This window comes from Pangasianodon hypophthalmus, chromosome 26 (assembly GCF_027358585.1).
Source record: "Pangasianodon hypophthalmus isolate fPanHyp1 chromosome 26, fPanHyp1.pri, whole genome shotgun sequence".
NCBI lineage: Eukaryota > Metazoa > Chordata > Actinopteri > Siluriformes > Pangasiidae > Pangasianodon > Pangasianodon hypophthalmus.
In genome coordinates, this window is record NC_069735.1 from 15,544,277 (window position 1) to 15,558,131 (window position 13,855).

The 13,855-nt window shown below is 39.4% G+C and overlaps 1 protein-coding gene across 2 annotated transcripts in view; it reads left to right on the top strand.

The window, feature by feature from the left end:
• The window catches only part of jag1a (jagged canonical Notch ligand 1a), a 35,559-nt gene extending 22,013 nt beyond the window's left edge, over window positions 1-13,546 (top strand). The window contains exons 13-26 of one of the 2 annotated variants that reach the window (XM_026931801.3): window positions 484-634; window positions 2,290-2,454; window positions 2,673-2,786; window positions 3,150-3,263; window positions 3,839-3,952; window positions 4,059-4,175; window positions 4,722-4,749; window positions 5,078-5,163; window positions 6,049-6,162; window positions 6,252-6,361; window positions 8,385-8,609; window positions 9,218-9,349; window positions 9,878-10,031; window positions 10,518-13,546. In XM_026931801.3, coding sequence (XP_026787602.1) covers window positions 484-634; window positions 2,290-2,454; window positions 2,673-2,786; window positions 3,150-3,263; window positions 3,839-3,952; window positions 4,059-4,175; window positions 4,722-4,749; window positions 5,078-5,163; window positions 6,049-6,162; window positions 6,252-6,361; window positions 8,385-8,609; window positions 9,218-9,349; window positions 9,878-10,031; window positions 10,518-10,987 — 2,094 coding nt within the window. In that variant the 3' untranslated portion in view covers window positions 10,988-13,546. The remainder of the gene's footprint in view (window positions 1-483; window positions 635-2,289; window positions 2,455-2,672; window positions 2,787-3,149; window positions 3,264-3,838; window positions 3,953-4,058; window positions 4,176-4,721; window positions 4,750-5,077; window positions 5,164-6,048; window positions 6,163-6,251; window positions 6,362-8,384; window positions 8,610-9,217; window positions 9,350-9,877; window positions 10,032-10,517) is intronic. The other variant, XM_026931802.3, reaches the window with a different exon arrangement.
• Window positions 13,547-13,855: the final 309 nt, after the last annotated feature.

Sequence of the window (13,855 nt, forward strand, 5' to 3'; positions counted from 1 at the left end):
CTTGTTAGCCTCTGCTTCTCTAGAATGAATAGGTCACTTTGTTTAGCTTTGATATGATCCTGTTGTTTATTCTGAAGTAATTTCTTGTTACTTGTTGCTAGCTATGTTTGTGTAGACTATTCTGAGGTAACATGTTAGTCTAGATATATTTCTTTTGCTTATTCTGAGGTAATTTGTTAGCCTGGATTTTGTTTCAGTTGTTTGTTCTGTAGTATTAGCCTAGCTATGCTTCTTAAGCATCTTCTGAGGTATTCTGTTGCCAATATGTTAGATTATTCTGAGGTAGTATTTTAGCCTCGCTATGTTTCTGGTGCTTATTCTGATCTAATTAGACTGCTTGGCTGTGTTTATCTTATTGATTGATTACCACATTAGCTGTTACCACACAGGTCAAAAATGACATTAGTCTATTATGGGATCAGGTTTATTAAGAAAACTGATAACACAGTTTCTCATAGTTATTGTGTGTTTTGTGTTCTCCAGTTGGATATTGACTACTGCGAGGGAAATCCGTGTCAGAACGGCGCGCCGTGTTTTAACCTGGCGACGGATTATTACTGTAAATGTCCTGAGGATTACGAGGGCAAGAACTGCTCCCATCTCAAAGACCACTGTCGCACCACGCCCTGCGAAGGTACCGATTCATTCACTCGTGTGTGTGTGTGTGTGTGTGTGTGTGTTAGGGCTGCATGGTATTTAAGAAAAATGTGATATGTGATAACTTGTTAAATAACGCGATATGCTGTACAATAATGCTATAAGTGTGTACAATCAATTTAAATTATATTTAAAAACTGAAAATATCGTTACCAACAAACATGTTTCAAGTTCTTTCGAGGAAAAGAAAGCATTCTCTGCTGTCTGCGTATAAACTTTGACTTTTCGTAACTTTTTGAAGTATTAAAATCAGTTTTCGCACACCCTTATGATATGCATATCTCGATATTTACATTTCCAATATTTCGATAATTTCGATATATTGTGCAGCCCGTGTGTGTGTTTGTGTGTGTTTGCGTATTTGTGTGTGCATTCATTTGTTCAAGTGTCAGAATTGTTTACATAGAGCACTAGCATGGTTATTATAGTTGCGTTATTTTTCAGTTCTCGTTTTAGTTTACATTTTTTGTGCGATACTTGATAACCTAGTCTTTTTAATAGAAGATCTAGTTCTAGATAAAGGTATTTAGGTATGTATAATGTATTTTTGTATCTGATCTTGACAGGGGAAGACATGAATACACATTGCATGTTATGTAACCTCATTGCAAAACATGTTTATGTTGCCTGTGTACAGTTTCTGTAACAGAAAGGTGATGAACTAAAGACCATGGGACTTTTTATAACAAAAAATAAGCAAAGACCTAAAGAATGCAAATTGTTTTATTAACAGAATATATAATCCTGCATGCAAAGTTAGTGTAGAGTTTGTGATGATTAGAAACGGGATGTAGTTTTCTGGGTAAGAGAGCAAAATTGGAATCTAATTAATTTCCATCTGTTTATTTTATTTCATTTATATTGAGAAGCCATATTTTTAGCTCTTGTTTAGTTGAAATTCTTTGCTTGCTTTTGTATATTACTTAATTTCAGTTCACAAGAAAAAAACATTTTTTTCCTGTAGTTTTCATTTTCATTAACCGCAACAACCTTTATAGTCTCAGATTCCCCGCATCTCTTCGTCTCAGTGATGATAATTGTAGCGCTGACAATTCCACAGGCTTAAAATATCCCAGAAGAGACCCAGGAGCTTGTGCTTAGCCCTGATATTGTGTCATATCACACGTCTCACATATCTAAAACATGTCATTCAGGGACGTTCTGAGGTTTTAAGGATGGCACTAAACTGTGGCTGAGGCCATCTTCAGGTTTGGGACCCGGCGGATTGACGCCATTCCATTGTACCAGTGCGTGGTGTTAGCCATTTTTAACATGTCTCCATTGCTTCCCCAGGGCCGCGCTGCCTTGGGAACGTTTAAGATTGTGTTACACGTTTGAGCTTAGCTACTTTACGGGGCGGGGGTGCAGGAGCAGACTAGGTGGCGGCTATGCTAAGTCTTAGCACGTTGCTATCTGAACCGTTACCAGAGCTGTCAGGATCTTGGGTGTGTTCTGTAACAGGGTTATACACGCTCCGAGGGTTTGAAAGAGAGAACACAAGAGAGATAATGGATCTTTTTTTTTTAAATGATATATAAAGCAGGGAGAGGCTTGTATTGGAATTTCCCCTTGATTTATTGCCAGAGAGCAATCTGACCATGTTAACCCCGCCCCTGTGTTTCTTTTCCACAGTGATTGACAGCTGTACGGTCGCTGTGGTTTCGAACAGCACCCCGGGAAACGTGCGCTACATCTCGTCCAACGTGTGCGGCCCACACGGTCAGTGCCGTAGCCTAGCCGGCGGCCATTTCAGCTGCGAGTGCCAGGAGGGTTTCACTGGAACCTACTGTCATGAGAGTAAGTGGAAAATGATCAGTGTTATTGCTTCATCAGATACAAGAGCCAATCGTGTTATAGTATGCAAATGAACCCTATGCAGTACCGGTTTACTGGGGAAGGGGGTTGGGTTTCTAATTTGCATATTTGTAGAATCTTGATTTCTTTATTTGGCGAAGGTGAAAGTATTGGCACCCCTTGCCTTCTTGTTGTTGAAAAACACATTCTTTCTCTCTTAGACATTAATGACTGTGAGAGCAGCCCGTGCCGTAACGGAGGGACGTGTATCGATAAAGTGAACGTTTACCAGTGTATCTGCGCTGACGGCTGGGAGGGACCCGACTGCAAAACTAGTAAGCACATGTCCTTGTGTCTCCTCTTTAAAATAATAATAAAAAATCAGTTAGAACATGTTCTTTCAGACTATTTTGCTTTCATTCATATGTGCTCTTGAAAGGAATGTGGTTTTGACATTGCAAATGCAACACTGACTCTGGGGAAAAAAAGGTTTTATTGCATTCAGATAAACCGAGAAGTTTCACATTGTACATCAAGTAAATTTTTAAGCAGTAAATATGACCACAATTATAAATAAATAAATAAATAAATAAGACACTATAGTATGCAAACCAGTAGAGGTATAAATGTGAAGCTCAGAAAAACAGAATTATTTTTATATAATGTTTTTTGTTCCATTGTCTTTTTTTTTTTTTTAGATATTGATGACTGCAGCACAAACCCGTGCCACGATCGCGGCGTGTGTCGCGACCTGGTTAACGACTTCTACTGCGAGTGCAAAAACGGCTGGAAGGGCAAGACCTGTCACTCACGTAAGCCCCGCCCTATTTTTTATTATTTTTTTTAATAATAATATTGGCTGTTTCTCAATATTACGAATATTTTTGCTATGTTACCTTCCAAGAACACGGTTTACCTCGGAAGTTCGTGAGTACGCGTTCATTACAGAGTGTTTCGCTAACTGAAATTTCGCTAATAAGTGGTAATAACTAATTAAATGCATCTAGAGATTGTGGGTGAGAACCTGGCTTGTGGTGTGACGAGAATGTTTAACATGATACAGATTGCTACTACATCTAGCTTGGCAGCTGACCCACATAAATAAAACAAGTTTGTTATGAATAGACACGGCCCTCGAGCACCGAGCTCCAGGCGAACTAGCAGTTCGGGTTACAGGGGTGGGGGAGGGGGTAATTACTGACTGATTATCGAACATCGCGCATCATTGCTACGTCACTATGGATTCTGGATCCGCATGAATTATGGGTTCACCTGGATACCCACGCGATGTTTCTCGTATTGAGAAACATCACACATTTGCGTCTCTGTGATTGGTAGAACTCGTAGGCTGAGTTTTTTGTTTCTTTTGTGACTCTCGGGTTGCCAGGTGAGAGCCAGTGCGACGAGACGACGTGTAACAATGGCGGTACGTGCTACGATGAAGGAGACTCCTTCAAATGCATGTGTGCCTCTGGCTGGGAGGGGACGAGCTGTAATATCGGTAACTTATTTTCTTTTTCTAGCTACATGTTTTGCATTTGGGGTGACCATGAAATGCAATCTCTAAAAATAAATTTGCGTGTGTGTGTGTGTGTGTGTGTGTGTAGCGAAAAACAGCAGCTGCCTTCCCAACCCGTGCGAGAATGGCGCTACCTGCGTTGTCAGTGGCGACCGCTTCACCTGCGTGTGCAAGGAAGGCTGGGAGGGACTCACCTGCAGCCAGAGTATGACATCACTTCCTGTCATCTTTCCTGTTTGAAATAAGCGAGGGATTGTGTGTACCATGTTTTCAGACACTAGAGTGCAAGGCGCGTGAGAGTTTTAGAGTTAGTTAACCGTAATTGCTGGAGAAACAGGGCTACTGTAAACACACCATGATAGGCAAATTGTAGTAGTAGTAATAATAATAATAATAATAATAATAATACAAAATAATAAAATGACACATTGCTTTTCTATATAAGTAGCAGCACCTTATAGTCTGGAAAATACAGTAATTTTATGTTTTGCAAAACTTGTTTTGATCAGTTTTATAACCATTCAAATATTGTAAGCAAAATGATAAAGATTTTATATCTATTTTAATTTCCCTGTTGCCTTGGCGACATGATCGATCTCCTTTAATGTCGCACAAACTTAAAAAGGTTCAGTTTCCAATGAGCTTTTGTTACTTTTTTTTTTTTTTTTGCTGCATGGTGTGTATCAGTGGTGTGTTTTTTGGGAATCGAATCACTTTTATTAAACGTTGTTTTTTCTGTCTTCTGTTACAGACTCGAATGACTGCAACCCACACCCATGGTAAGCCATTTCTCACACACACACACACACACACACACACACACACACACACATCCTCCAGCTAAATACATAAAACTCTCTTCTGTCACAGGTTTTCCCATGTCCTCTTTCTCTCTCTCACACACACACTTTTCCACGCTCTTTTCTACACGTTTCATGTGGCGCTCACACGATCCTGAACAAACCCTCAGGACGTTCAGGAAGTGATCGTATCAAGATTCCCGTCACCGGTTGTTACACTCTACTTGAGACGAAGATCTTATCTGTGAGTGAACTTTGACCTCTGACCCCCTGAACCTGATCTCTCTCTCTCTCTCTCTCTTTTTAGCTACAACAGCGGGACATGTGTGGACGGGGATAACTGGTACCGGTGCGAGTGTGCCGCGGGCTTCGCCGGACCCGACTGTCGCATCAGTGAGTGACTAGCCTGCGTTAGCGTTTCAAAAACAGGAAGTGCGCTCAGATTTCTAACACAAATACACAGTTTATTTCTACTGTCTGTCTCTCACAGACCCGCTGTAATTCCTCGGCCAAAATGCGCCATAACAAGCTGAAAAACAAGAGACGAACTCAAAATGTACATGTAGTTCAGTTTCATCTATTATCAAGTCAGGAATCAGGTTAACATATTTCATAGTTAAACTAGTTTGCATCTTAAACTCACATAGAATTTTCTTAACATGGCTAATTTTTCTCTGACGTCATGGCTAATGTTGCTTTGAACTTTTTTTAGGTACGTCTAGCTAGTAGTATCTCTGGATATTGCATTGTTTTGAAGCTAATTTCATCTAGAATGATCTCAGTCTATTGCCATCAACATTTTTACGAGGGAAAGTTTAGCTCTATGTTGCAGTATCTCTTTTTATGCTCAATTTAGCCAGTGTTACCTCTTGAAGTGTTGAATGATTTCGAGGCTAATTTAGGCTAGCTAGTTTAATAAACAAGAGTTTACCAAATACAATTGTTCACGTTGTTAAATAAAAGCCGTAAAACTGAAATTTAGTGGCTGAATTTGCTAGATTTTTAGAATATGCTAGATTTCATTGTAGCTGGTATGAAATGCAACTCCAGTGATTAGCTAAAGGAAAGGAAGTTTTTAGCCACTATTCCAAATAGTGAATTGTGATAACGTAAACGTTTGCCATTTGTCACCTGATCATAATAATTACACATTATAATCTCCTAATGATTGAATAACATGCTAATTATAACGTAGCTTGTTAGCAGTTTATGTCAAGTACTAGTAATAAGGCAGTAACAATAACTGATGGATTAATGACGTGATAATCTTTCTGCCAGACATTAACGAGTGTCAGTCGTCTCCGTGTGCGTTCGGCGCGACGTGTGTGGACGAGATTAACGGCTACCGCTGCTTGTGTCCAACCGGGAGAACCGGAGCGAGGTGTCAGGAAGGTAAACACACACCAGCTCACTGCTGCTCTTGTTCACAATTCCACTTTCCTTTCTAATCCCAGTGGTCACATGACTCATGTCGGTTTCAGTAAACAGACTTCCCTGCATGGACAGCGGCCGGATCGTAGCCGACGGGGCGAGATGGGACAAGGACTGTAACACCTGCTACTGTCACAACAGCAGAATCACCTGCACAAAGGTACAAAATAAAGCCACAAGCACACTGTAGTTCAGCAGCCGAGATCTGTTTAGTGTCTGATGTTTGCTTCTTTAATTTGGCCTTGGAACTAATGAGTAATAGACATCCTGCCCAATCAATCAAACAAACAAACAAACAAACAAATAAAAATTACATTTAAAAAATTTGCTCTATACATACATTTCTTTCTTTCTTTCTTTCTTTATTTAATTATTTATTTATTTATTTATTTTCATTAATTCATTATCTTTAAAGAACAGAAAAGTTGAATTGTGTAGCCACAAGCAGTCAATAATAGAATAAAACTTTTTTGATTTAATTCTTTTTACACACATTTTTTACACACATTTTTTGCACACATTTTTTTCTCTTTAAAAATGTACCTATATTTACCGGAAAACTTAGAGATGTAAAAAAGAAACATTAAACAGGTATAAATAAACTCTAAACAACAGACGTTTGAAAATAAAATCTTGCTCCTATTGGAATTATTTGCGAACAAAATGAAAAGTTTAAAGGTGCCATATTTACAGCTTTTCTCTTCTGTTGCTCTGAGCCTCAGAATATTTTTTCCTTAAAAGGAAACAAGACTGCACACACAAAGCAACATGTTCTTACGTTAAATTTAAGAAAAAGCTCCTGTGCGTGTATATACGAAACGAACACGACTGTGGTATCAGAGGAAAGTCTGTATTCTGCCTTTCTACAAATATTTAAAATAAAATGCCTGATAAATGTGACTTCAGAGGGTTAAGATGTGTAATGTCACATTTAAAGGAACATTTTGCATTTTAGCAGGAGCAGTCTATATTTCCCTGAACTATTCCTGTAAAAGTGATGGTTCAGTCCGACACAAGTCGATGTGGCTGAGGAAGACTGAATTAGCGTGTAGCTCACAATGGTTAACGATTAACACTTCAGCTGTGAGATTGTGTGTTTTATATTATAACAACCCGTTGCTGTTGACTCTTTTCTCTTTCAGTCGTTAGGTGAGATCAAAGTAAAGTGATCCCACATCCTGTACATTAGGCAAATCCGTTTGCTTATCTAACGTTAATGCGAAACGATATCCAAGAGACGTTTTATCAGCATCTGGGAGCAAAGGGCAACAAGTGAAGGCTTAAATATTAATGTGTGGTGTGTGTGAACCACATATACAACCGTTCTCATCGTGATGGGTATAAAAAAAAGGTGTAAAGTCCAGGGTGTTAGGTAATTACCCAGCATGATGATGCAGTAAATATAAAAAAAAAAAAAAAACAACTCAGTTTTATAGACACACAGTTTAGCTCTGGACGAAAACCTCCATTGACTGTAAACTTTAACCTCAAACATCGCCCAGATGAATAAAACCACGACTGTGGAATCGGCTCCTCGCTCTCATCTGACGTCAGTCAGTTTTCTGTGTGAATCACCGCCGCATAGGGCAAAAAAAACGAGGCAGGGATTTATGTGTGTTCAGTAAATGGCTCCCAAGTGCAAGGCTAGTTGGTGTGCAGCACAACCGCAGCGTGGGCCTGATTGATCGAGCTTTTAGCCTTTGGCAAACTTTGAGTACGCCTCATTTGGAAATGACAGACTTAAACAAAGGCGATAAATCTCCTTTATTAGGTTGAACTGAATTATCAGATTGCACTGTACAATGTACAACTCCAAAGAGAAATTTCTCGGAAACCAGACTTAAGGAAACGCTGTGTCCAAAATGGTGCCCTATTCAGTGTTCCGTGTTACAAAAACAACAGTGCATTATGGATATTCTCTACTCGCTAGGCTACATTGTTCGGATACTAACCTTAAGCTGTGCATTGTTGGATTTCGTTAGAGCGTAAAAACCTCCAAAATGGTGCACTGTGTAGTGTAAAGGGAGGTATATATACATAAATAATCACCTCTCCCTATGCAACATGCTAATAATGCGTTTGGAAAGAATCTGAAATGTGTCCATGTCTGAGAGAGACGCTTATTTGTTGCTAATCCAGAATCTTTCTGCTCACCCAAATCCCCCCTCCTCCTTCCACCGCAGTTGTTGTGTGGTCCGAGGCCGTGTCGTCTGGTCGGAGCTGGGCGAGGAGATTGTCCAGCGGGTCAGTCGTGTGTCCCGGTGCAAGAGGACCGCTGCTTCGTGCGGCCGTGCCCCACGCAAGGCGAGTGCTGGTCAGGTCAAACGACACCCATCCAGTCCCGGTGCCCCCCAGAGAGCGACTGTGCCAACGTCACTTTCACGTTCACGAAGGATATCATGCCACAGGTGAGAGCAGTGAAAAATATCAGGAGAATGGATGCGATATGTGTGTAAGATACTCGCATTTCCGAATATGCGTAAGCAGCACAGTAGAGTCATGTTCTAAATTATATTTTTATTTCAGTTTATCTATAAATAGTGGAAGAAAAAATATTAACTGTTGGCACAGAAATAAATTTTCATGTCCAGTGTCAGACATCATTAATATAACCGTTAAATCGTTTATTTATTTATTTATTTATAAATCTCTGTATTAAATAATTAAATTCTTTATGCGGGGAAGAAATTAAAGGGTGCCAATACTTTTACCCTCCTCAAGAAATGCACGTGTCAATAAGCAAATCGGAAAAGTTGCTCCAACCCTAAAAGCCCGCCCCATTTTCAATGGAAACTCTTTGTTGCGTGCGCTCATTTGCATACTGAAACACGATTGGCTTGTGAGTTTTATGATGCAATAACTCTAACAGCTGGTTTGATGTTTAATCCTAGCTGAAGTTTTCCAATGAGATTTTCAGCTGCTGCTGTTTATTAAAATAATTGTGACAGTTGTAATAAGATTTAGTCACGTTGCCTGCGTAAAATCTCGTTTCACGTGATGATGTTCTTTCTGTCAGGGCGTGACGGTGGAGCAGGTGTGCAGAGAGCTGCGCAGTCTCTACGTGGTGAAGAATCTCTCCTCCGAGTTCTCCATCTCCATCACATGTGAACCTTCCACCACGGCCAGCAGTGAAATACACGTAGCCATTGTATGTATCCGGAAACTTCTGTCTCGCTCTCTCAATCCTGTGCTGCTTCAGTTAATAGCAGCTTTATCCTTTAATCGCACAATTGCATGCCATAACTAATCCCCTGACATGAATCCCAGGCTATTATAATGTTGTGTGTCGATGATGATGATGAGGATGATGATGAGAATGAGTTGCTCTGTCATTCCTTTATGCTGCATAAATAATGTGCTTTGGCCACACAACAGCTCATTAACTTGTTACAGTCTTGTGTTTCTTTGGTAAACAAAATACATATTACAATAATAGTAATTTATGATGGGAGAAACCAAACCGAGACCAAAGCCCAAGATCAATCACTGTAGGCTTTTGTTTACTTTACATACAAATGCAGATCATAAAACAAATACCAAAGTTATAAAAGTTAAACTAATGACTGAAGGAAGCCAAAGCCAAACGCGTGTCTACATGAGTTATTGAGATGGAATGCTTTATTTAAAAAAAAAAAAATCAGCAAACGCATGATGTTAAAATGGCTGTGTTCTCCAGCAGGTTTCTGATGACAGCGGCAGCAGCCACGCTCCAGTTAAAGGGATCACGGACAGGATCATCGACGTGGTGAGCAAACGCAGCGCTAACGGTACCATCCTCACTGCCATCGCGGAGGTACGCGTCCAGCACAGGCCCCCCGGCAGCTCCAACGGTGAGCATCTGATACTCTACAGTCGGGTGTTAGTTCATGGACTTCAGTTCGTTTAAGGGAACATGGATTAAAAACTTGCTTTTTTTTTTTTTTACCCCAATGAAAAAATAGAGACTAGCAGAAGTTTCTCGCTGTAGAAGTTTATGTAAAGAACTACTGGATGTAATAGAGGAAGATACAATTATAGTTCTGTAATTATAGTAAATTATATTTAACCATAGTTCATTATAATTGAAAGTTAATTGAAAACCTTCAGAATAAAAAGAACATACAGAATTTGGAGGATAAACCAGTTAAGGCTGTAGTGATGACGATCAGATACAGATTATTTTCATTAAAAAAGTTGCAAATATATTCTTTCAGTTCACTCAACATTGCTCAAATATTACCGAAATGTTAATAATGTGATCGTATATAAATCACAACCCCTTACTGGATCTATTTCTGTGAAAACGTTCTGAATATTTTCCTTCTCCTTGTTACTAGATTACCTGGTGCCAGTGCTGGTTTCCGTGGCAACAGTGATCTGGGCGTTGGCGTTGGCGTGGACAGCATTGTGGTGTGTACGACGACGTCGCAAGCAAAACGCGAGCGCCACGGCAACCGGGTACACCTCCGCGCCGTCAGCCGCACCGACTGCCGAGGACAACAATGCGGCCAACAACGCACGCGAGAATCTGCACCAGATCAAAAACCGCATCGAGAAAAATGCCGTCAGCGCCAAGATCGGACAACAGAAACTCCCGCCTCAGGAGACGGCGGTGCCCGAGGACGACCCGGACACCGAAAAACGTCTCCACAAAGCACGGTTTCCGCGGCGACCAGTGTACGCTCCAGTGGAGTGCGACGAGCGGCCAGGCAGCCTGCACGGAAAACGAGCTCACTGGACTAACAAACGTGACAACAGAGACTTGGAGTCCCAGAACAGCTTGCACAGAATGGAGTATATCGTATAGCGGCTGCAAGGAAACGGCGGTGGGCTAGGCAACAGTCACCGTGACAACCGTTACGGCTGCACCCAGAGGTGAAGGACGGACGGAAAAACAATAGAGTCAGCACCGAAATTTTCTGGCTCACCTTCGAGCAGGAGACTCGGTCTGTGTTACGGGAAATTGGACCGTTTTGTTTCAAAATGGCGAAGAAGGAGAAAACAAGGAAAAGTCCCCACAGCAAAATTTACGGCATAGACACACTGACTAATTGGGTCAGATCGAGGTTGTTGTGGGTTGGCTAGTTTTCCGGTTTTCCCCCCGGTTCAAAAAAAAAAAAAAGAAAAGAAAAAAAAAACAAAACAAAACGCCGCCTTCTTGGGTACTTTACGTAGTGATGAATTATGAACACGCGATTTTTTTGGCATCGCGGATAAATTCAAATTCCTTGGTGTGCAGCAGAATTTCGAAGGCACACGGATTTGCACTCAGCAAGCATACGTCAGTGTTTTTTTTTTTTTTTTTTTTCCTTTGGGATCATTTCACAGAGATGGAGGGTTTATACCTGATTCATCAGAGCAAAAAGCCCTGTGTGTCAGAACGGAGGTGCTGATAGAAGTAAAGCTGATCTCAGACCAGGTTTGCTGTTTCACCGGTAATAGTGGAGATTAAAGGAACTCTCTGAAGTTTTTCGACGTTATCTCAATCAATCATGTGTGATGCTACAGACGAGAATCTCTACATGTGTCCGTGTACTGAGAACCTCCAGGCTCACTTATAATGGAAGTCTAAGGGCAGTTGTTGAATTTCCATCTGTAAACATTTACATGAAATATGTATTTTTGTAAAACGCTTTCATGATTTCTTCAATCGAAGGTGTTTGTAATCTGAGCTTTAAATCTGTGTAATTTGTCTTTTCTTGTGTCGTCTTATGTGTAATGGCTCACATTGTTTCTTGAGTTTAACAGCTGCCCTTAGACTTGCATTAGAAGTGAGTTTGGAGGAAACTGGATTTCTGTTGTCTTCTCATTGCAGGGAAACGCGTTGAAATTCTTCTCTACAGATACAGTGAATAGAAATGAGGTTGAAAAACGCCGGGTTGTTCTTTTAATGTTTAGATTACGAATTAAAATCCTGGATCTGACGCTAGGGGTGGGCCAATTATCCAAAAAAAAAAAAAAAAAAATCTAACATTGTGATACTTGAAGACAGTTTCACAAAATGTCTGACAAAATTTCATTTCAAGGAATGACAAGGCAAATTAAACAAACCGAGGAAATAAAAAAACAGATGAACTTCCAGTCAGCTGCTCATTTCACGGTATATAAAAACACTGACGATACTCTAAGTGTATTGTGATCATTGTATCTTATCATCATATCACATCGCCCACCCCTGAATGAAACCCGCATTAAACATTCTGTTAGCCCGAAGTTTCCTGCTACACCACACCACAACAACCACAACAACCAAAACTTCATTATTATTATTACGATTACTATTATTATTATTATTTATTGTCATTTTTATTGTTTTGTTTTGCAGGCGGCAGGTCAAACTTCAGTCCCTTGCAATATGAAGAATTTAATTTGTCGACTTTACTATGACATCAATGTTGTGTAGATTTTTTTTTTGTATGTACATATTTTTTAATTAATCATTGTGTATATTTGATTTATTAACTTAATATTCGAGAGCCTATCATTCCTTTTTTTTTTTTTTTTTTATTTATGTGCTTCATTTAGATTCGAAGGTTCGACAGCTTTGTAAGCTTTCTACTTCCTTATTTTTGACAGAAAACATTTGTTTCACACAAAAAAACATTTTGTAAAAAAAAAAAAAATATGCCAAAAGTGTTCTTGAAAGAATAGTTTTATTTTTTATTCTAACTGTATGAAATGAGATGCGCTGTACAAAGTTTTGTTTAAGAAAAAAAAAAAAAAAAAAGAAACACATTTATAGTTCGACGGTTTGGTCAGGATTATTTCTGGAACGTTCTGAAGTGGCGATGGAGAAAGATGGAAAAGAAAGAAACGTGACTTAACGCGTCTTACAACAAAGACAAACATAAGTGAATAGACATTTCTGCAGTGGTGTATTTCTATATTCTGTCATAAATCAACCTAGAATGTTCTGTCACCGTGTTAATGTAACCAACACTTCCCGTAGCAGTATTTCTGTAGTGAGGTGAAATTAAAGCTCATAGCCAGCAGTTTGTTTATCCCAAACGACTGAGGAAACGAGAAGAAGAGCGTAAAATTCAAAGAGCTTCACTTTCCTGGAAAAGTCAAAACTCTATATGATTTGTCCAATCGTCGTGTTTTTGTAAAGTGTCGTTATTTTCTTAATAATTTTAGGACAGAAAAAAGGGCAGGTCCGTCAAAGTGAACTCTTTCCTCTGAGTGATGCTGGCCAGCATTGACATCGTACACTTTCTTTAGGCCTCTCTGAACAAAAAACGAGACAAGTTTCGGTTTTACATGAGTGTTAAACTTGAGAACTTTTCCTATTTTTTTGCAAGGAGTCTTGTCTTTTTTGTGTCATTTGAAAGTAATATTTATTAAATTCTTTGTAAGAAACAATGTGTTTGATGTGGCGTTTTTTTTATTTTTAAAATAATGTTTACTTGTAAATCTTTTCATTTGTAAAATCTATGAGCTTTACATATAAAAGATTAAATGTCAAAACGTTTATGAGAAAGCAAATTAATTAACCTAATCTACAGCCATTATTGAATCCGAGACTACATAATAATGTGTATTTAAAGCGATAAAACAAGATATAATCAACATTATCATCAGCTAATGCACCTTATCCAGTTTTAAATTAAACACGCATTTATTCATTTATTTATTTACTTGGCAAACACTTTTACCAAGGTAAGAAAACAGTCAC